The 24,353-nt window shown below is 39.8% G+C and overlaps 1 protein-coding gene across 1 annotated transcript in view; it reads left to right on the top strand.

Annotated features, from left to right (window-relative positions):
• nup188 (nucleoporin 188) overlaps positions 1 to 24,353 on the top strand; it is a 102,223-nt gene that overhangs the window by 60,228 nt on the left and 17,642 nt on the right. The window contains exons 26-37 of the mRNA XM_072565593.1: positions 2,017 to 2,106; positions 2,269 to 2,385; positions 2,501 to 2,670; positions 7,864 to 7,933; positions 10,393 to 10,460; positions 15,950 to 16,145; positions 17,988 to 18,065; positions 18,425 to 18,510; positions 19,073 to 19,218; positions 21,738 to 21,925; positions 22,031 to 22,231; positions 23,689 to 23,781. Of these exons, the coding sequence (XP_072421694.1) occupies positions 2,017 to 2,106; positions 2,269 to 2,385; positions 2,501 to 2,670; positions 7,864 to 7,933; positions 10,393 to 10,460; positions 15,950 to 16,145; positions 17,988 to 18,065; positions 18,425 to 18,510; positions 19,073 to 19,218; positions 21,738 to 21,925; positions 22,031 to 22,231; positions 23,689 to 23,781 (1,503 nt within the window). The remainder of the gene's footprint in view (positions 1 to 2,016; positions 2,107 to 2,268; positions 2,386 to 2,500; positions 2,671 to 7,863; positions 7,934 to 10,392; positions 10,461 to 15,949; positions 16,146 to 17,987; positions 18,066 to 18,424; positions 18,511 to 19,072; positions 19,219 to 21,737; positions 21,926 to 22,030; positions 22,232 to 23,688; positions 23,782 to 24,353) is intronic.

Genomic DNA, 24,353 nt, shown 5'->3' with positions numbered 1-24,353 from the left:
AACAGAGGCAAAAAGCAGGCTGAATTGTCAAATATCTATTTGTTGGAAAAATACAGGTCATTCTGCTGTAACGTGCGTTTAGTTAACGTGAATTTACCATAAAGCGATTGACAAATTGGGGACATGGTTTCTAAAGCTTGAACTTTTATAAAGTGGTTACATCACCAACACTTTAAGCGCTGTTTCTAAAGTGTGATTTTTCTATAACATGTGGTTACACAAGAACATAACCATCGCATTAAAGAAGAGCTACCTGTAATAGAAACAATTTTTAAGGAAGTAATAACTGTTTGGAAAATCATAATTGTATCTGAGTAATTTGAGTTTATTGAGTAAGTCTCAACCAGAGTAGAGAGAGAACCAGAAGATGTTATATTTGGATTTCAAGAAGACATAGAACAGTACAGCACAGGATACCAAATTAAATGAATCCTTTCTGCCTGCTAATGGTCTATGTGCCTACATTCCTTGCATATTCATGGGCTTATCTAAAAGTACCTTAAACACTTCTAATGTATTTGCCTCCAGCACCACCCCTAGCATCACCTTCCAGACTCCTGTCATTCTCTTTTTAAAGAAAAATTGCTCCTCACATCTCCTTTGAACTGTCCCATTCTCACTTTAAGTGCCTGCCCCCTCCTATTACACATGTCAACTTTGGGGAAAGAAGCTTTTGACCATCAATCCTATCTCTGCATCTCATAATTTTATAGACTTCTGTCAAGTCTCCGCTTCTCAAGAGAAAACTGAGTTTTACTTGCTTCTCCTTGCAACTCTTACCCTCTAATCCAGGCAGCATCCTGGTAAACCTGTTCTGCACCCTCTCCAAAGCCTCCACACCCTTCCTGTAATGTGGCGACCAGAATCAAATGCAATAATGTAAGTGTGGCCTAATCTAAGTCTTGTAAAGCTGCAACATGTCATTCTGACTCTTGTACTCAGTTCCCTGACCAATACCACCATGCCATATACCACCTTTACCAGCCTGTCAACTTGTGTGGCCTATTCTGGGAGCTATGGACTTGAACCCCAAAATCCCTTTGTATATCACTGCTGTTCAGGATCAGCCATTAACTGCATACTTTTCTTTAACATTTGATTTCTCAAAGTGCAGCATCTCACACTTATCCAGATTAAATTACATTTGCCGTTTCTCCTCCATATCTGCAACCTGTTGTATCTTTTAACAACCTTCTACACTATCCACAACTGCACTGGTCTTTGTACCATCTGCAAACTTACTAATCTACTCATGTACAGTTTTATCCAAGTCACTTATATATACCACAAACAGAGGTCCCAGTATGGATCCCCTAGTCATGGACCTCCAGCCAGCAACACACCATTCTACCACTCCTGTCTGTCTTCTATAGGCAAGCCAATTGTGAATCCACGTGGTCAATTCACCATGTATCCCATGCATCTTAATCTTCTGGATGAGCCTACCATAAAGGACCTTATCGAAAGCCTTACTGAAATCCAGGTGGACAATGTATACTGCTCTACCCTCATTAATCACCTTTGTCATCTTCGTGGAAAAATTCAATCAAGTTAGTAAGGCATGACGTGCCCCACATGCGACCATGCTGACTGTCCCTAATGAAGCCATGATTTTCCAAATGTGCATAAATCCTATCCCTAAGAAAGGTATCTGAAAGGCTAGATAATGTTTCATAATCATTCTCCAGCATCTAGCTTCTGTTTTCAATCAGTTGATAACTAAATTCTGACATTGAGAGAATTGAAGTGAGGAGTGGGCAAGTAGATGTGATGAGAAGGGAAGGAATGTGTGATCAGTGTGGAAGCTCAATTTACTATTCCTCTGTCGTTCTCTACTAACTTGCGACCCACCTCAAGTTGTTTTAGTCCTCTTTAATGAAGCATAGAGAGTTTAGATTTTGAGACTGAAGGAGACTAGGCAATGACAAAACAATTTGGAAACAGGTAAGTCGAAACAAGCCATTTGAAAAAGGAGTATGAATGCATGCATTGAAACATTTCTTAATTGCTTTGCAGGTGGCCCCGATGTCCGTGTATGCCTGCCTTGGAAGTGATGCTGCAGCAATACGTGATGCGTTTCTTAATAGACTGCAGAGCAAGACAGAGGTGTTTGTTTGTTGTTTTACAAAATATTAATGTTAATGACTCTTAAGAGCAAATATACAATACATGTAGCACAGTTAGCATTCTGAAAGGGCATTTAACAACGAGAGCTGTGTAAGCATGTCCTTCCAAATATATTTTTAAAAAACAATTTCTATGATTTAGGACATGCGGATTAAGGTGATGATCCTGGAGTTTTTAACAGTTGCTGTGGAGACGCAGCCTGGTTTGATTGAGCTCTTCCTCAACTTAGAAGTGAAAGATGATGCTGTTGGATCAAAGGTGAGAAATAAAAACCAATCTGTCTGTGGAGAGTTAACCTCCCAGTTGAACAAAACATTGAATGTCACATTGGCAATTTTAAATTAACAGTCAGTTCAATGATGTATATTCACAGGAGTTTATCCTGGGAGAATGGAGCTGTCTCCAGGTGATATTGGAATTCATCGACTCCAAGCAACAAGGAAAATATTGGTGTCCTCCTCTCATCCATCGTGCTGCCATAGCTTTTTTGCATGCACTGTGGCAGGATCGCAGGGATAGCGCAATGACCGTTTTACGAGCCAAGTATGTTTCTTTCTTTTCTGTAATTGCAAAGTATTTTTGCTTTATTCACAGCCTTGCATCCATATTTTTGTCCCCACAGCAGCTATTTTTTTTAAAAAGAAAATTATCCATGTCCAGAATCCAGAAAATGTGCAGAATTAGTTAGATTATTCAGACAGCTGTAGGATTGTGATACAGTGCTTTTGGGAATGTACAAAATAGTCCTTGTTTCTGAGATTTGCATTCTAACTGGCTATGAGTAAACTCTTGTCAAACAGGAAGGTTGTTTTGTTATAGTAGATTTCATAGTCATGAGTTATACTGTGATTAGCCTCTCTGCTAGGAATGTAGAATTGCCTGCAGTCCACTGCACATTAACCTAATCTACTCTGATTGGATTGGTATTTTTTTCAACTTCATTGGCTGTGAGAACTGCTGGCAAGGCCATTTTCAATTGCAATTGAGAAGGTGGAGGAACTGTTACACTGCTGATGATTATCCCACAGTCCTATTTGGGAAAGGTCAGGACTTTGTACCAGTGATAATGAAGAAACCATGATCTGTTTCTGATTTCTTTTTACCCATGTGCTTACTTCCCCAGTTTTGTTGGTATTTACCATTTGTTATTGCAATGAGAAAAAGCCAATTCAGTTTTTTAAAAACATATTCTTTAAGGAAAAATGACCATATTATGATGGGCTTTTCCATTTAAGTTTGAATATAGTGGATTTGATTTGAAACTAGGGTCTTAAATCTAAATCAGAGGTAACTAAGTATGAGGGGAAAGTTGATTGTTTGCAAAAATACCTTTTGAAGGTCTGATGGTATATAGATGATGGCTAATACTTCAAGAATTAATGTGTGGTTTATAACAAACATAAATTCCTTAAAGTCACAAAACCCAACAGGAGAAGTGAGGCAGCAGTGGTTAAAGAAGAATATTAAAACTTATGTTAGATCAAAGGAGAAGACTTAACTGCTGTTGTATAATGATCCCAGCTGCTGGCAATACTGGGCAAACCATTCCAGAGTGAAACCTGCCTGGATGGAAGATCAGGTTTATTGTTGCAAGTTGGTTTCTGTGGTGATCCAGTCGTTGACATATTCGCAAGAGGCTACCAATGTATTTTTAACAAAAGAACACAAGTTTATTTTACACACAAGGAAATGAAGACATGAATTTACATGACATAAGCGCTATATTGAAGCAGTTGTGTTGTAAATATCAGGAATTCAACCGTATTACCCTCAACATCAACTTTAGAAATACTCAAATTTCAATGAAAAATCATCCTATTTCCACTTCAGTTTCTTCTTTAGTTTACATATCTGTTTTTGATTTATTTCTCGCAAATTTCTGCATTTACTCAATGCTGGTTTCTTTAGGTAATGTCTCTTCATGAGACCCTTAAACAGCTAATATGGGTCACTTGCTACTTAACATGGATTCCTTGAGCACAGCCTTTGTTGTTGGAGCTTTGTTACTGGCATTAAATCACTTGAGACCTTTTTCTTTAATCTATTCTGACTGTTTTAGCAGCTGCTAAGCTTTGCTGTCTCAGAAACTTGTGCACTTGCTGACTACATGGTTCTCTTTCTTTTAAAAGAGCTGGTTCTGTCGGTCTCCCTGTGCCATTGAACAATTGGCATGGCAGCAGCCTTATTTTTTGCTCTCCAACTCGTTATTCCATAAAGCACTGAACTACTCACCTCAAGGTTTTTTTAAAAGGTATCATTTAAATAGATGTAAGCACATTTCCAGATTCAGCTATATCATTCAATTTAAAAAAAACTCAACTTACAAAAGGTAGAATTACAAATCGAGCTTAAAGCTGCACATACTTGTGTCCACTTGAGAATCCAATAGTTTACAATAGTATAATATATCCTGTCAGAGTTGCCAAAGAGGAGCCTTCCTGAGAATTGGGAGCACTTTGAAAATCAGTAATGAAAGTCTTTGAAGCTAATAAAAGGGAGAATAGAATGTGAATATAATCGAAGAAACTACATAAAATTGGACCGGAAAAAGCTTCTGTAGGCATGTAAAAAAGAATCAGTTAGGAAAGACAAATATAGATCCATGACAGGCAGCTAAATAATTCTGTCTTCATGGAGAAACGAAAAAGTAATCCCCGAGAAATAGTAGAGCTCCAAAGGACTAGTGAGAATGAGGAGCTAGAAGAATTGGTCTTATTAAAAATAAAAGTAGAATTGGATAAATTAGTGGGAATGCAAGTTGACAAATCTGCAGGGCCTGATGAACATGATTGCAGAACATTGGAGGAGATGGCTATGGAAATGTGAGATAAATTTGAGGTTTTAAGACTAATATAAGAGTAAAGAGTAAAAATAAACCATTCGGCTCATTAAATTTGCTCTACCATTCAGTTAGATCATGATGATCTGATCATCCTCAACTTTACTTCCTTTTTACTCAACCTTGATTCCTTTAATGATTAAAAATCTCTATCTCAGCCTTGAATATATGCAGTAAAGAATTCCATAGATTTATTATCCTCCTGAGAGAAATTCCTCCTCCTGTGTCTCAAATGTGTGATCACTTATTCTGAGATTATGCCCTTTGGTCTGAGACAGAGGCAAAGGTAGAGATGCACGCACAGGCGGACAGAGAGGCATGCAGAGGGATAGAAAGACTCTCAGAGAGAGACGCACACAGAGAAAGACAGACAGACACAGATGGACATGCAGACGCAGGCAGGGAGAGAGAGTCGCGCAGGCACATGCAGGGTGCAAGAGACACATGGGCAGCGAGGGACACGTGGGAACGGGGGACACGTGGCACAGAAACACGCAGAAAGCGAGAGAGAGAGACAGAGGCGCGCGCAGTCACAGAACGAGGGGGAGGAGACACACCACGCGTCACAGACACAGAAAGGGGACAGAGAGAGACACACACACAGGGGGGCGGGGGGGAAGAGAGAGAGACAAAATGAGAGACAGACACACAAACAAAGGGCGAGAGAAACACACACAAAGGGAGACAATGAGCGAGACACAGACACGGCGAGAGACGCAGGCAGACTGGGGGCAGGGAGGAGGAGAGATGCATGCAGATGGAGGGGGGAGGGAAGATGCACGCAGACAGAGATTACAAGCTAAGCTGATGCAAAATCCCCAGGGAAAACCACTCATGAGGGTGTCCAAACCCAGAGAAAGTAGCACCTGCAATAAAATGCTCCTCCAAACCCATACTGGCTCTGTTTGTTGCTGATAAGTTTGCAACAAATGCAGGAGAGAAACAGCCTGCGGTTGGAGGGACAGTGAAAATCAGTGCCAGAAGTGAGGGAGTCTCTGTTGGGATGGGATACCAGGAACCAGGGTCTGGAGGCAAAGTGGAGGTGTGGGGTTCTGAGACACAGTTAAAGAAGCCTTGATATGTTGCAATGAAATAGCAAGGGATGAACAGCAAAGCTTGGGAAATAATGAAATATGGTCAATGATGTGATCAACTATTAAGGTAGATGTTAGTTGATGAGTCATTTCTGAGGCTTTGGAGCAAATGTTTACATCAGAGTTCCAACAAAGACTTAAAAATTGAAAGAAATATTTGATTTGATTTATTGTCATACTGTATCTTGTTAGAAAATACAATGACAAGTGTTGTGCATTGTTGCTGCTCTGAGACGCCACCTTAAAACACAAAAGTAAATCAAAAGATACTTTATTTCTTCATTTTTCTGCCTTTATATTATATGTATTATTTTAGGTCCTCATAATCCTCCTTATTAAGTGCTCCATCGTGGACTATCGGCCTGGTGACCAGGCATGAATCTCCTTTACAGCGCCGCTGGAGTGAAAGTTGTCACTCTTCACCATCTCGCCTCCACTGATGCCCTCACCCATTGAGTCCTTGCTGTACCTCACCAATGCAGACCCTACCAATACTGTTGGGGACTGCTCCAGCCCAAACTCGACTCCACCTCTGCGGAGTCCGCTTCGGTCCCACCTTGTCAATGTAGCCACTGCTAATACAGATATCGTTCTGAGCCCAAACTCACCTCTGCATTACCTCCATGAATCTGCGCTGAATGCAGATGCTGCCAGGAACTCAAACTCTCCTCGCAGCAGCAGTCATAGTTGGTGCAAGGACTGTTTTGACAATGCAGAAGCCCTAGGATCCCAAACTTGACTCAGCTGTCACTACCATGGTTCTGTGCTGGGCCCTGCTTGGGTCCAGCCCTGCTTCTGCTATTGCCATGACCAAGCTCTTTACCAAGAGTAGGTAAAATCAAATAGAAGAGGGAGGGGAAAAAAAATGAGAGATAAAGAAAAATGAAATAAAAGTGGTCGGAGCAGATGAGCCCAGGGCTCAGGAGCCCTGCTCCACTGCTGATGGAGTTTTTAAGGGAAGTAGGAAGAAACAATATCTGGATATGGAGTGGTTGTTCATTAAAAGTCTGTTTCCAAAGAGGGCAAGGTGGATGATCAGAAACTGCTGGGAATTAAGATAGGTTACGTTTGGATAATAGATGGTTTAAAACTTGAAATTAAGAAATTCTCAGCAAGAACAAACAATATCAGCACAGTTATCTTTGGAATAGAGGAAGAAGCTAGGGAGGGGTCCTGAATAGGATTAGAACAAAGCTTTTTCCTCATACCCTACAATACATGGAAGTGCGTAACTGTGCTGAAGATATAAATAATAAAGTAATTTGGAATAATTCCTATTTAATTTGCCTCAGTTGCAATAAAGACATGGCGTCAGTAGGCACAAAAGAAAAATAAACAATTTGAAAGAATGTTCAATTGGTTTTTAGCATTCTGCTCTGCCAAATCATAAATAATGATTTTTGAAGTTAAATTGTGATCACTTTCATATTGTGGGATCCTGACATGTGACATTGCAAAATCCTGTGTTGGAAGCTAGAGAAAAGAAGTGGCTGTTAAATTCAGCAAGCATTCAGCTCCTGACAGTGAATTGGAGGTTCCCTTCATTGGTGAATCAGTAGGCATTTTTAGCTTAACACATTGCTTAACTGTATCCTGTTTGAAGATTTGACAATTGAAGCAAGTCGATAAAAACTAAAACATTAAATTGCGCTCTCAATTGACATAAGCAAGTACAAAGGCACACTTTAACATCTTGGAATTTATAGGTTAATGTGCTTAATTTGCATTCTATTATCAAAGCCTTTTGTGGATGCAGTATTTTGTTTGAGACTACTGTTGTATGCAATGGATTTTATTTTTCAGAGATCAATTCTGGGAAAATTTGACATCTGTTCTTTTTGGAGAGCTGCCAGCACCGTGTAACATTACAGAGGTATAACATGGAAACATTTTTTAATAGCCTGATTTTCAGTAAGTTACTGTTCTTCAGAGAGCACCATTTGACTCGATCCAGGTCTCCTGCATTTCAATAGGAAGCTTTGGCTACAAATCTCTCTATCGGTATCACATAGGCATGGTTGAGGGAGAGTCAGGACTGCAGTAAGGAAGGATGATATCTTAGAAGTATCTTCAATTGAGACCACGTGGATAGAATTTGAAAGGGCCAAACAGTTTATGGCTGTACTGTAGACCCCTAAATAGTTAGAGAGATAGAAAGACCGATACATAAGCAAAGCTCAAAAGTATAAAAATGATAGATTTGAACATCTGCAATATTAACTGGTATTGATAAAATGTGAAAGGCTTGTTGGGGAGGAATTCTTGAAATTGGTTCAGGAGAGCTTTTTAAGCTAGCACATGGAAAGCGCAGCAAGTGAAGGGGTGGTGCATTACCTAATGTTAGGGAATGAAGTCTGGAAATGGTAGATGTGGCAATAGGCGAACATGTCAGTGATAGTGACCATAACTTAGTAAGATATAAAGTAATTTTATGTATAAGAACAAAGATAGTCTGGAAATAAAGGTTGTGAATTGGAGTGATTGATTTTAGTAAGGCGGGATCTGGTTGCAGGTAAATCTACATCCGAGCAGTGGGGATACATTAAAAGGGTTATGGAGAGAGTGTAACAAAAAATGTTTTCATTAAAGTGAAAGGTGGATCAACAAGTGCAAGGAATCAAAGATTGAATAAGAAAAATGAAAGGAAGCTTATAGTAAATACTGAAGGCTTCAAACAGAATGTTGAATTGCCAGTTGCCTAGCAGAGTATGGTATGTGTAGGGGTTTGCTTTTTAAAGAAAAAGGAAGTGGAGAGCGAAGAGTAACGTGAATAAAACACTGATAGGTAAGCAATAAGGAAAGTAGGCCTTTTATTAGGGGCAAGAAAAGAACCTGAGAAAGAGTAGGGCCCATTAGGGAGCCAGAAGATGAAGCTGAGGTTTTAAATGAATACTTTGCATATGTGTTCACAATAAGGGACAGCATTGGTTTAGAAATCTGGGAGAAGCCTGTGATATACTTGACCAAATTAGCATTGAGCAGGAGAAAGTATTTGTAGCTTTAGCAGGCTTAAAACTGGATAAATCCCAAGACCCAGATGTGCTGTATCCAAAACTGCTGCAAGAGATAGAAGAGGCTGTTGACATTCATTTTCAAGCCCCCTCTGGCCACAGAAGGGGTGTCAGTGGACTGCAGGACAGCTAATATGGCAGTTATTTAAGAAGGATGGTGGGCATAAATAAGGCAAGTGTAGGCCAGTGAGTCTAATGTTTGTGGTAGAGAAATCCTTGGAAAAACTTCTGAGGGGCAGAATTTCCACTTGGAGAGTTAAGAATTCATTTCATTCAGAAAGCTAGATGTCTAGATGAGGGTAATGCAGTTGATGTCCACATGAACTTGTGAAACTTTTGACAAATCTTGCATTACGGACTGGTTAAAAAAAGCAAGGGCCCATGGGATCCAGGGCAATATGGCAAATTGAATCCAAAATTGGCGGTGGCAGGAAGCAGAGGCTGATCATCGAAAGGTTGTTTTTGTGACTGAAAGCCTCTGTCCAGTGGCGTACACAGGGTTCAGTGCTGGATCCCATGCTGTTTGTCGTCTATTATTGTTCTAGATATGAATATAGGAGCAGTATATGCACAGATGACACAAATATTGGTGTGGTTAATAATGAGGAAAGCGTTTGACCACAGGATAATGTAGGTGGGCTGAACACTAGCAGTTGGAATTTAATCCTGAAAATTGCAAGGTAATCCATTTTGGGAGGATAAACAAGGCAAGGGAGTAAATTTTGAATGATAAGAACCTAGGAATCAGATGCACTGGTGTGCATGTACAGAAATCCTTGAAAGCAGGTTAAGACCTATGGGAGACATATCTTTATTAGTCAAGGCATTGCACACAAGAACAAGGAGGTTGCAGTGGAGCTGTATATAACATTAATTAGGGCACAGCTGGAGTTCAGGTAACCACAGTAAGAAAGATGTGATTGCATTCGGGAGGGCGCCGAAGTGGTTCACCAGGAAGGGGACTGGGTGCAGGTAGAAGCAGATTTAAGATAAGGAGCAGATGTTTAGAGGGCATTTGAGGATATTGTTCTTCACCCAGAGAATTGTAGATATTTGGAACTCACTCCTTAAAAGGATGTTGGAGGCAGAACCCCTCAAGACATTGAAGAACTATTTAGATGAGCACCGTTAGCATCCAAAGCTGCAGTCCAAGTCCTGGAAAGCAGGATTAGAGGAAATGAATGTTTGACTTAAACAACATGATGTGCCAAAAGAACTCTTAACTATGAATAACACTGCTGAAGTATTGTGTAGCTTCTGGGAAGTTAATTCAATCTGTTCAGTATTAATGAATTGTGTAATGTTAATTTTTCTGATACAGAAGAGTGTGCTGGAAACTTGTGCCTTCACCCTGAAGATCATCTGCCTGGAAATTTACTATGTTGTCAGGTACAACTTCTTTCCTATTTCCTTTTTGTTTTCTTGACATGTGGAGATTGCTGCTGCAGTCAGCATTTGTTGCCTACCGCTGAAAACCCTTGATCTGGTTTTGCTTGCAAGGCCATTTCAGAAGGCAGGTAACAGTCAGCAGCCTTACTGTAGTCTGGAGTCACGTGTAGGTCATTGCAGACAAGGATGACAGATATCCTTCTTTAAAGGATGTTAAGAACATAGAACAGTGCAGTACAGGCCTTTCGGCCCTTGATGTTGTGCTGACCATTTATCCTACTCTAAGATCAAACTAACCTGCGTACCCTTCATTTTACACACATACATTTGCTTATCCAAGAGTTGCTTAAATATCCCTAATGTATCTGACTCTACTACCACTGCTGGCAGTGCATTCCACTCATCCACCACTCTGATATCTCCCCATAACCTTCCTCAATCACCTTAAAATTTTGCCTCCTCTTGATAACTGTTTCCACCCTGGGAAAAGTCTCTGGCTATCCACTCCATCTATACCTCTCATCATATTGTACACCTCCATCAAGCCACCTTTCATCCTCCTTTGCTCCAATGAGGAAAACCCTATCTCCCTCAACCTTTTCTCATAAGATATGCCCTCTAGTCCGGGCAACATCCTGGTAAATCTCCACTTCACCCTCTCTAAAGCTTCCAAAACCTTTTTGTAATGAGACCACAGAACTGAACACAATGTGATCTAACTGGAGCTTTATAGAGCTGCAGCATAACTTCGTGGCTCTTGAACTCAATCCCCCCTACTAATGAAAGCCAACACCCCATATGCTGCCTTAACAACCTTACCAACGTGGTTGGCAACTTTGAGAGATCTATGGATGTGGGCTCCAAGATCCCTCTGTTCCTTCACACTCTCTTTAACCCTGTATTCTGCATTCAAATTCAGCCTTCCAGAATGAATCCTCTTGACTAGATGTTCCACATCCCTTGTCACCCAAGGTTCTTTCACCCTACCACCCCTTACCATACCCTCAGTGGGGCAAACCTATACAGCTCCTGCAGCAAGTGCTCCCTAAAAAACCTCCACATTTGTCATGCATTTCCCTGAGAATGTCTGTTTCCAATTTATGCTCCACAGCTCCTGCCTTAATAGCATTGTAAGTTCCCCCTCCCCCATTAAATACTTTCCCAACTATCACCGAAATGCTCTCCCACTGAGAGATCTGACACCTGACTTTGTTCATGGCCAAGCACCAAATCCAGTATAGATGTTAACGAACCAAAGAGGTTTTTACAACAGTCGATGATAGTTGTCATGGTAATTCAATTTAAATGACACTAGCTGGCGTGGAGGAGTTGAATCCATGTCTGCAGGGTGTCACCCTGGGTGTTTGGATTGCTAGCCCAACTATATTATCATTATACCACCTGATTCAAAAACAGTAACAATTGTTTTTTCAGCAGTGTTATTTATTGAATAACAAGCTGTTCCTGTGAGAGGAGATACAGGTGTCGATGACTGAAAATAAGTAAATTAGAGCCTGAAAACAATCTTATTTGGTGTTTCCATGCCACCTCTTAGGTTAAGAATGTTTCACACTTCTGTGTTTGAGACACAAATATGCTTGTTCACTGTCCTTTGTTGAATCCTGATCTTAAAACTTATCCTTGTTTTCAAATTTCTTTGCAGCCTGATCTTATCCCTCCCTAAATCCACCAGTCTTACTGTCCTTTAATTCTGGTCTTTTGAGCATCTTCTATTTTAGTTGTCGTACCTGCAACTGTGCTTTCAACTGTCAACCTAAGCTCTGGCATTCACTCTGTAAATCTCTGCATCTAGTATTCTTAAGTTTTTGATTATGTTCACATGCTCTAAATTCCCTGCTGTTGTTAGGCTGCAGCAGCAACTTTACTGAGGTCTGTACTAGTTTATTTCAATTTGTTCAAGTCAATTGCAGCAATGTCTAGAAAGTAAATAAAGCAGTCACCCGATAGGATTCTTCTTTGGTTGGAACAAGATTTGGAGTTTTAGGACTAATGTTGGAGGCAGTGTCAATATGTGAAATAAAGCTGAAGTAGGCCATTTGGCCCCTCAAGTTTGCTCTGCCAGTCAGTAAGATTGTGCTTGATCAGTGTGTTTTGAATTTCACATTCTTCCCATCCCTGATAGTCTTTGATTCCCTCCCTAACAGTAATCCGTCTACCATGCTTTAAAATATGAAGCAGTGTGTTCCAGAGTGTCTCCACCATCAGGAAAAAAAATCTTCATCTTAATCATAAAATGACAATCTTTAACTCACTAGTTCTGAACATAACACAGGAATAAACATGCTTTCCAAGTGCATCTTGTCATGATCTTTCTGGATCTTATGCATTTCAATAAAGTCACCCTTTTCTGTTCTAAATGCTAGTGGAAACAAGTTGAGTTTTTCCAATCGTTCCTCATTAGGCAAGGCAACTTGCTCATTGTAGATATCAATCTAGTAAATCTCAGTTGAACTACCTCCAACACATTTGTTTTTTTCCTGCAATAAGACCAAAACTGCACACCGTATATGAGATGTGATCACACTTGTGCCCTGTATAACTGGAGAACAATGACCTTGTTCAGTTCCTCTCAAAGAATAGTGTTCCATTAGCTGCATTAACTATTTTGTGTACCTGCATATTAATGTTTTAAGAGTCACGAACACCTAGGTCCCCTGGAATTCTACCATCATTCCCGACTTCAGTAATATTTTGCATTTATTTTCCAAAGTAAACAGCTTCACAAAAAATTTCTTTGCTAGTTTTGTGCCCACACACTTAAGCTATACATATTTGTCTGTCAACTCTTGCATCTTCACGACATTGCTTCCTATCTATCTTTGTCAACTGTGAATTTAGCTACCATGCCTTTGCTTACTTCCTCATTGATGTAGATTGTGAAATGGTGAGGGCGCAGCACAGACCCCTCCCAGATTCCCCTCCTGCCAGTCAGTGCATTTATGTACATTGTTTTCCTTTATTCAGCCAAGCTGCTTCTCTTGCTAATATGTTGCCCTTTACAGCACAAGCTTTTATTTTCTTCAATAACTATTGTGGTATCTCACCAAATGCCACCTGGAAACCCAAGTACATCTACAGTATCCCTCTTAGCCACAGCACATTGTTCCTTTGGCAAACTCTAATACAGTGGCTCGACATGTTTCCCTTTCAAGAAACCATGCTGAGCCTTCCCAATTACCTTGTTTTTTGAAGTGGCCAGTCATAACCTCTTTAATCAATTCCATCACGTTCTCCATGATTGATGTTGAGTTAACTGGCATACAGATTTTTGTTTTCTGTACCCCTCCCTTTTTGAATGAAGGGGTTAGATTTGCTATTTTACAGTCTGATGGAGCTTCTCCTGAAACTAGATAATTTTTGAAAATTTATTCTAATGTATCTGCAACATTATTAATCACCTTTTTGAGAACTATAGGATTAATTCCATCAGGACTAGAAACCTCTCTGCCTATCGCTACATCAGTTTGCTTAGTACTCCTTGCCTAGTGATGGTAGCTTTTTGCTCCTGCCCATTCCTAAGATATAGCCTATTACTAGAATTTTTTCTTGTCCACTACAATGAAGATGAAGGCAAAATATTTGTCCCTTTCACCTGATATTTCCTTATTTACTACTAACTCCCATCCTCCACTTGTAGAGGATCAGTGATCACACTGCTTGCTCTTTTCCTTTTTCAATACCTGTAGAATCTCTTGCTGGCTGCTTCACATTTTGAGCTGACTCCCCCTCTCAATCTCAATTTCTTCTTTCAGGCCCCATGATTTTTGCTGTACTGCAATCATCTGGCCTGCCATGCATTTTTGTACTTTTCCCCTAAGATTGAAGCTTTTCCTAACTATATTAGTTGATCATGGGTGGTGGATCCTCGCTTTAGAAGTTTTCGTGGTAATAATATACTTATTCTGAGCACTCTCAAATATACCTTAAACATCTGCCACTACATCTGTATTGATCTATCCTCTAACCTATTATACAAGTTTGCTTCAGCTAGCTGTCATTCCAAGTGCACATAGTTGTCCTTATTGAAGTTTAAAAATCTAATATTGCACCCAATGTTCTCCCTTTTGAGCTGCTGCCTGAGGGATGTCTTTACCACGAGGTCATCAATCAATACTGTCTCACTATCAAGTCTCCAGTTCCAGAATGTACTGCTCTAAGAAACTCTCAAAAGCATTCTGAGTTTCTTATGCAGGCTACTATTACCAGTATGATTTTTCCAGTTTATAATGTATGCTCAAATCACTTTTCCTTTATAACAAGGATATAATATTTCTTGTATACTTTGCCCAGCATCGTAGTTACTGATGGGGATCCTGTAGACATCTCCCACTAGCAACTTAATTCCGATACTATTTCTTAACATTGGTGCATTATTAGGTTTCCCAGTCTCCCTTATTTCCTATATTTTTGTTTTCCTTTCTTACCTTGTCTATTTTTTTTATATACCACATCTTTCCACATTTGATTACTTGTTCCTACTATCAGATTAAAGCCCCCACTGCTTCCCTACATGCACAGTACAGAAGTAAGCCGCTCTTGGCACCTATCAGGTATAGACTAAACAACTGGTGCAATCCCCATTTTGTTGAATACTGGTGCTGCTTCATCACGAACTGGAACTCACTTCTCCCGCATCAGTCTTTGAACCATGTGCCTCATCTCTCTAATTTTATATGCTCTATGCCAATTAGCGCATGGCCCAAGTAATCCAAGATTATAATCTTTGAAGTTTTACTTTTGTGTCTCATTCCTCATAATCTCTGCACAGAGCTTCTTAACATCTACATGGACCATGATAACTGTTTCTTCCTTGCTTGTCAACAGTAGGTCAAAAGTAAGGTGAATTTTGATTAAAGCTGAATATTTTTCATAATTCATTCAATGTGTTAATGTACTGGTAAATTGCTGTTATTTTAATATTAGATGTACTGGAATAAATGTCAGTGCTGTTTTTTTTAAAATCCTTCTTCCGGTCAATTTCCATTACACCATTTTCTCAACTGCAAATGAGGAGTATGCTGTATAAATCTGTATTTTGAGGACTTTGGTCTATAGGTTTCAATATAAGATTTTTTTTCCATGACAGTCATAGCTTCCTAGAAATGCTTAGCACTTCATGTTAAGATGCACATTTTTAACAGATGGGCTGAATGAGGAATTTAGTTTTCTTCTGATCTCCTTTCTAAGGAGTTTTATTTCTATTCCTAAATTAGTTGTAGCACAAAATAATTCAAATTTGTTTTAAAATTATCCTTTAAAACTATAACTTGTCATGTGTTCGTAATGGGTTTGCAGTGCCAGCACAGTCAAATCTTTTTATCATTTTTCTCTTGATTGATCAATTCCTTACAGTTACAAAGGTGCCAGAGTACTGATCCAATCTTCTGAACTGAAACAAGCCAAATAAGAATTAGGGGAATTGATGACAATGTCTAAAAAGTCATTGATTTGTATTATGTTTCTATCAGGGGTTCTCTGGACCAGTCCTTAAAGCGCACACTGAAGATGTTCTTTGAGAAGAAGCGGTATGAATATTGGTCTGAATACATCAAATCTCTTGTTGTCCATATGATGGAGACAGAAACTGAGGGGGCTGCTCCATTTCTAGAGTTCCATATGATAATCTCTGCATGGAGAATGGTTCTTGTACTGGCTACCAATTACGTAAGGAAAAATACCAATTATTTTGAGTATTAATAACTTATAGGAATTTTGTCACCATTATATAGTAGTGACCGATACAATTTTTAAAATTTTGCGCTCTCCAAGACCTGGCATGGACGTGAAGCTTAGAATCCTGAGAATCCCTATAGTGTGGGAACAGGCCATTTGGCCAAAAGAGCCCACATCAAGCCTCTGAAGAAAATCCTACCCAGACTCTTTCTCCCCCCCCCTCTTCCAAAACTGTATCCCTGTAACTCTGCATTTCCCATGGCTAATGCACCTAATCTACACACCCCTGCACACTATGGGCAATTTAGCATTACCAATCCACCTAATTTGCACGTCTATAGACTGTGGGAGGAAACCAGAGCACCTGATAGAAACTCATACAGGCACAGGGAGAACATGCAAACTTGACACAGACAGTTGCCTGAGGGTGAATTTGAACCTGCATCCCAGGGCACTGAGGCGCAGCAGTGCTAACCACTGAGCCACAGTTTGAGTTTTTTTTAATATACTTTGTTTCATGGGACGTGGGCGTTGCTAACCAGGCCAATGTTTATTTCCCATCTCTAATTGGCCAGAGGGCAGTCGAGAGTCAGCCACGTTTCTTTGGATGTACGTTGGCCCCACTGGTTGCGGATGCCAGATTTTCTTACCTGAAGGACATTAGTGAACAGATGTTTTTTTTTTCTGGACAGTCAGCAATGGTACATGGTCATCATTAGACTCAAATCCTAGATTTTTATTAAATTCAACTTTCTGCCATGACAGGATTTGAACCTGTGTCCCCAGGGCTTTTACCTAGGTCTCTAGATTAATAGTTGTACAGTCATTGAGATGTACAGCTTCCAAACAGACAGTTCGGTCCAACTTGTCCATGCCTACTAGATATCCTAAATTAATCTACTCCCTTTTGCCAGCATTTGGCCCATATCCCTCTGACCCCTTCCTAATCATACACCCATGCAGATTCTTGATAATTATAATTTCCTGAAGGGAAGATTTACAAGGATGTTGCCAGGGTTGGATTGTTTGAGCTATAGGGAGAGGCTGAATAGGCTGGGGCTATTTTCCCAGGATCGTTGGAGGCTGTGGGGTGACCTTATGAGGGTTTATAAAATCATGAGAGCCATGGTTAGGGAAAATCGACAGGGTCTTTTTCCCAGGGGAGGAGAGTCCAAATCTAGAGGGCAAAGGTTTAAGGTGCAATGGGACAGACATCAAAAGGACCTAAGGGGCAGCATTTTCACACGGTGCTGCGTGTATGGAATGAACTGCCAGAGCAAGTGATGGAGGCTGTCTAGTGATAATATCATTATGGCCATCACTCCCCCCATATTCTGAGAGACTGTGTCAATTAAATTAATGAAATAGTAGATGTGGCTTTATGAAAATAGATTTTAATGGATAGTGCTTAATGCACAGCTGACATCTTAAAAGTATTTCTTAGATGTGGGCAAAATGTGTAGGGGGCACACATTGCCCTGAGTTAACCATGTAGCATGGAACTTTGGATTGCTGTCTGTTTACATAACTATTATACTACTGCTCCCATGTGCTCAGTTATGCAAAAATGCAGTATGTTCTAGTGACCATGACTAAACATCCCAATTTCAATGAGAAGTTTGACCAATCTTGCCAGTCTTTGTTACTCTTTCTTTCGAGCGTGTAAAAATGGCAATGGGTGCATATGTAACAGATTGAAGGCCACTTCCCCTTTTTTAAATTTCATGTCCAATCTAGGATGTTAATATCTCTGCAGATTAACCAGTACGTTGAACCACTTACATTGTGCAATAGCACTCGTATCGCCAAATAATTGAGGTTTTTCTTCCTCAGGTAGAGGTGATGCATCTGTGTGATAATTCTTTACGATTGCAGTTATTGCAAGATGTTCTAGAGGGAACCAAAGTTTTGGTGAGTTCTTCTGTAATGCAATCAAATTCCTGAAAAAAAAATCTTGTTGAACTTTGTCTTACACTCTTCAGCACAATTTGCAAGAAATACCAGTGTAAAAGGCAAACCACATACTGCATGAGAGTGCTGATTGATTTATAAGTGGACTCTGGTCAAGGCATTGCTATGGATCTTAATTCATAATTTTAAATTGATGGGATTAGAGAACATGTCCAGCGCGTGTGCGCGCGCGCACACACACACCCTTCTTACACATGTTCTGATAAGATTTACATTCGTTGGAAGTGTGCAAGTTTGTTTCAAGCCCACCTTTTTACACTGGACTCTTGCTTTAAAAAAAATGCCTTTCTTTTTGATAGCTGTTGGTGCCTTCATCTGCTTCATGTTTGCGAATGGGGTCTATGTTGGCAACACTCCTCCTAATCTTGTTGAAACAATGGAAAAGGTAGGAAGCAAAAGTATGAAGTTGAAGAAACCAGAGTAACATCTTTTTCATTTTTCAACATGGATTGTGCATTTCAGTTGAAATTTATGCAAAGTTCCACCTATTTTGTTGCCTGTTCTTTACTAGAAAATGTTAAAAATTGAGATACTATATAGTGCTTCATGTATATTAAATATGCTGAAAAGGGCAAATTATTTTTGTTGCCCAATTCCAGATCCTGGCACAAATCGAGAGCATATCTCTGAATGTTGCTTTGTTTCTATTATTACAGTAGTCCCCACCCCGCCCCCCAACCACCCCATATCCATGGGGGATAGGTTCCAATACGGAATCCCGAAACTGCAGTTTGGAGCAAACCCATTCATTTAAATGGGAAATTTACCTCCCTGGTCCCGGTTCTGGAACATTCCATATAATCTGTTCGGGCTGTGGGTAACTGAAACTGTGGAAAACTATTTCGCCTTGTAATCTTATTTAAGGAATGGAATATAATGCAGATCTTTGGCCAGTAATGATGTAATGGTGCAAAACACTGGGTTTCCAATTTTCTTTCCCTTTTCAGCATCATTGTTCAAGTGTCTAAAATTCTGGACCCACTGGACCAAATTCTAGAGAGTCTGTCACAGAGTAACCAGTACTTTATGGAGAAGACCAAGGCAAAAATATTTTCGGCTATCATAACTACTCTTCAGATCAAACGGTTGCGAGGTGAGGATGTCAGTTTCTTTCTTAATACTTCCACAGAGATTGCATCCTGTGTTGCCTTAAAGCAGTGTTCGAGTTTGCATGAAAAACGGGTGTATATCTAGTGGCTAAGGTTAGCATCCTTAAAACAAAAAATGGAATGGGCTCCACATGAAACGGGATGATGCACATGTAAAACTGAGATGTTGGGCATGTGGGAAGGCGTATAATTTGTAGCAATACTTGTTCTTGTAAAATTCAGAACGATGATTTGCTTTAGGAAAGAAAAAGGCCATGGTTAGTTTAATGTTTTTTGTCAATTACTCCAGTTGTTTTTGGAAAGGTGGTATTACTGTCGTTTCACTCAGCGAGTATCAAAGCTTATACAGCAAACTTTGTTTTTAAATGGTATCTTATGAATGGGCACTCTTGATAAACTAGAGCTTAAAAATGTGTTGCTGGAAAAAGCGCAGCAGGTCAGGCAGCATCAAAGGAGAAGGAGAATCGACTGAAGAAGGGCTTATGCCCGAAACGTCGATTCTCCTGCTCCTTGGATGCTGCCTGACCTGCTGCGCTTTTCCAGCAACACATTTTTAAGCTCTGATCTCCAGCATCTGCAGTCCTCACTTTTTCCACTCTTGATAAACTAGCAAAGATTATACACTCAAATATCAGAAGTTTACTGTATTGCAATTTCCACAAGTCTGAGTAGTCAGTTGAAGGTACAGGTGAGAAAGTTCTTTACTGGTAAGTTTTATTTAAGGCAAAGGTGCATTATTATTTAAGTGATTTATGCTGTAAATAAAGTATAACTGTATTACAGTATAACAGGTAAAAGTATTACAGTTCTATGAACTTAGTGTGTTTCTACATTGATTATGTGGACCTCTTGATCATCTGGTCCTCCTGGTCCCATAGGTGCCAGTTAACAAAATATTTATTATACTTATATTGTTTGTTGTACTATAATCTCGTAGCCCTTACTGGAACACACTGCACACTCTAGAAACTGACACCAGGCATATATCTATTTGACTGCAAACATCACCAACCACAGTCTGGTAATTCCAGGTTTTAACCATCCACAAAAAGTCTTGGCGACCCTCAACAGTTTGAGGATGGGCCAGGGAAGACATGCTCACTTGGTCTGTAAGTTGAAATGAGGAACAGTTCAAATTTCTGTTCATCTAGTTGCCAGTTTTAAAATTTAGCGACTGTGTTAGGATTAAGGGAAGTGGAGTGCTGGTGGATATCATCAGTGCTCATGTGGAACTTGCTGTGTTTTTGGATATTTATGCTGAGGGGTAACTTGTAGATGAGGAAAAACGGGACAAGGATAGATCACTGGGGGACAACAGCTTTTGTAGCAGTGGAGTCCCATCAAGCTGGATGATAGTAAGAATTTCGAAGAAATGGTGTGACCACCTGTCAAGAACTGGAAAGGAGAAAGAAAGCTTCCCTTTTGTGGCTAACAACCATTTTTGTACTATGGGAGAAACATACCAGATTGGAGTTCTGGGGAACATGCTGGTGATGGTATATTTGCAGAATTTTCAGAGCTAAGGATGATTGAAATGGTATAATTGACTGCAAGAGCATTCAGGTCAATTGCCTTTTGAGGAGAGAGGTGATGGTTGCTGCCTTTGTAGGGCAGAACCTGAGGAGAGAACAATAAATAATTGCTGATGTGGGATCCACAAGATGAGGTTTGGTGATCGGAAAGTTGGTGGGAATTGTGTTGTTAAGGCAGGCGATGAGTTTCATAGGCAAGATGAGTTTGGACAAAGAATGAGTAAAAATAGGAGAAACACTAGAGAAAGATGCAACTGTGGAGTTGGAGCAGCGGAAGCCTTGGCATTGTTTCAGTCTGCTGTATCCAGATATGGATGGGAAATGAGAGAGCTGATCAGTCAGTCTCCATCGAAGACATCGATGGCCGCCTCATGCTTGCTTGAGGTGGATGAAGGAGATGTGAGAAGAATTTAACACACTGGCTTGAGATTGAGAAAAGAAGCAGGGGAATATGATGGTTACCTTTTGTATTCCAGCATGATTTTGGAACAAGGTGACATTTTCACCGTTGAGAACATAAGCTGGTGGTGCTTTAAGCAATTCGCCCAGATCTGGCATGGAATAACTAAACCATTTTTTTAAAAACCATTTACATTCAAGGCTCCACCTCTGAGTTGAAGGTTATGGAAATCCAGTTTAGTGCTGAGCACATGGCAAGGTGAGAGATAGAAATGGTTTTCTTTGGTGTGAGGGCATTGAAAGTGACGATGAAGGGTGTGATTGAGCAGACCGTTAGCTGAAGAAATGAATTTAAATGACATTTTCACGTGATAGGCATGTCATTTAGAGAGATGGATTTGACAGAAGCAAGTATTTATGTTGTATACAATATTTGTAAAATCATTTTGTATATTGTAAATTACCTGAGCTGTACACACTTCGTATTTCAAATTTAGTTATCCTCCTGTTTTTTTTTAGTTCACTTGCAGTTATCTACTGGTATACAGTTCACAATTTTTAATCTTTTTTAGTTTCTGACATCTCCCAGTATTCCCAAATGCTCCTGACTGTGTGTGAGACCATACATAACGAGGCAATTGTTCTGTTTGACCAAACACATCATGCACTGACAACAGGAGATGCTGGTTTGTCTGATGATAAGGATTGTATGGAGACAGAATGTGCACCACGGCTACAGCACAAGGACCAGAAAGATGGGGTAAGGGAGAAAACAATTGTGTGATTAAGTACCTAGGAGAGGGCTGATCTAAATCTAATAACGTGACATTTATGGCTATGGTATAATTAGTCATCTTGTCTCCAGGTATGTGTGCTGGCTCTGCATTTGTCCAAAGAACTTTATGAAATGGATGAAAGTGGCAACCATTTATTTTTGATTACTCGGAAAGTTCCATTCCTTCCTGCCATGCTTAGTACCCTGGAACTTAGCCTTCGAGTCAAACAAAATCTACATTTTGCAGAGGCATCTCTGCACTTGCTTTTAGTATTATCCAGAACTCAGCAGGTATGTACTTTTTTTTTATCCTAATAGTTTTAATAATACAGGTAGACAACCCTTTATCCGAAATCTGAGAAACTCCAAAATTCAAAGGTGTTTTTGTGAAGTTGTTATCTCATTAACAAGGTTGTTTGGTGTGCAAACAGTTAACCCATCTCCACACCCACTTGATGCATGTCACTCAGATGTGAAATAGGGGTGGTGCATGGCCCAGCACTGGCAGGCCTCAATTCTGTCTCAGGGTCCATTAATCTGTGAGTCTGCTGTTTGGTAAGATTTTTTAAAAATTTCACTGTTGAACTGTCACTTAATGTGAAATTCGAAAAGTTCCAAATTCTGAACACCAGCTGGTCCCTAGCATTTCAGATAAAGGATTGTGTATCTGGTTGCCTGTGAGGGTTCATTAAAAACAGAAAATGCTAGAAATTCTTAACAGGTCTTGCATCAGCTGGAGCGAGAAGCAGTTGACATTTCATGGTGGTGATCTTTTCTCTGAACAGATTTCCTCTTTCAGGAAGGACTTCTCCACCACCTGATGCTAGATTAGAGTGGTGCTGGAAAAGCACAGCAGGTCGGGCAGCATCTGAGGAGCAGGAAAATTGATGGTTCGAGCAGTTCCTGATGAAGGGCTTTTGCCCGAAACATCGATTTTCCTGCTCCTCGGATGCTGCCTGACCTGTGCTTTTCCAGCAGCATTCTGTTCTCCAGCATCTGCAATACCCACTTCCACCTCCTGATGCTGCCTGGCTTGCTGTGTTCTTCCAGTCTCCTGCCTGTCCATTTTAAAAATATGTCAGTCATAGAGAATGATTACAAATTTGTAAGGCTGAACGTTGAATTTGTTATTTCCAAGTATTTTCAAGTAGTAAATAAAATATTATAGTCCCCTCACAATAATGAGGTCACATTTAGCACATTGTTATAAATCTCAGGATATTGCAGATGCAGTTTAAAACAAAATAACATTTTGCCACATGAGATATTAGGCCAAATGCCTGAAGGCATAGTGATTGATGTAGGTTTTAAGGAGTGTCTAAAAGAAGAAAATGAGAGAGTTTGAGAGCATATTCCAGAGCTTGGTGCTTCAGCAATGCAAGTATGGCTACCATAGTTGCAACAATTAAGATTGGGGATGCTCACGCCAGAATTGGAAGAATGCAGGTTTCTCAAGATTGTGGATCTAGAGGTGATTACATGGAAAGATTTGAAAGCAAGGTTATGAATTTTAAAATAAATTTATCTGCTTGACTGGGAGCTAATGTAGGTCAGATTTAATAGGAAAATAGGACTTGGTATGGATTAAAACACGGATAGTAGCATCTTGGATCACTTCATTTTATGTTATATGGCTCTTGATTTGTGCTTTAATAAAGTCAATTACTTCAATGCTGTACATTTAACTATAAGTTAGTTCATGTGAAGAAATTGTTCTCTATTAATTTCAAGTTTCTCTTTGTTTTCAGGGAGCGGCTATAGTGGCAGGAGCTGGTGTCCTACCAAGCATTTGTCTGCCGCTCCTAAGCGTTTACCAGCTGAGTACAAATGGGACTGCACAGGTAATGCCGACTATGATGCAGGACAAAAACAATAGGAGTTGTTTGGAGATCAAAGTGGATCTAGTGTAGGGTGAACACTTTGTGTGATGTGTATACCTCTGTATACATCCCGTTAAATTATGTTTAGATTAAATCTTATGTTGAAATTGTATCTCATTGAGAACTAAGATTCATAGAATGATTATAGCACAGAAGATGACCATTTCATCCATTCTTTGTGTTGTCCCTTTAAAGGAAAAATTCACTTAAAGCCACTCGCTATCTTGGAATATTGAGCATTCTTCCTTTACAGATAATTCAAATTTACTGTCTCCACATTCTCGGGCAGTGCAGTCCAGCTCCTAACCACTCAACATGAAAATGTTTTAATAATGTTGCCATTCATTTAGCCAATTGCCTTAAATCTGTACCCTTTGGTTTTTGATCTATTCCCCAGAAGACACAATTTCTATTTACTCTTTCCTGCCTGTTCACAACTATGATATTTCTATGCAATCTGAGGTCAGTTTTCCCTTCAGAGTTAAGTCATAACTTGTACAATCTATCTATGTAATTGAAGTTCATCATCCCTG

The sequence above is a fragment of the Chiloscyllium punctatum genome, chromosome 49 (assembly GCF_047496795.1).
Source record: "Chiloscyllium punctatum isolate Juve2018m chromosome 49, sChiPun1.3, whole genome shotgun sequence".
Classification (NCBI taxonomy): Eukaryota; Metazoa; Chordata; class Chondrichthyes; order Orectolobiformes; family Hemiscylliidae; genus Chiloscyllium; species Chiloscyllium punctatum.
This window is presented reverse-complemented; position numbering and strand designations above follow the sequence as displayed.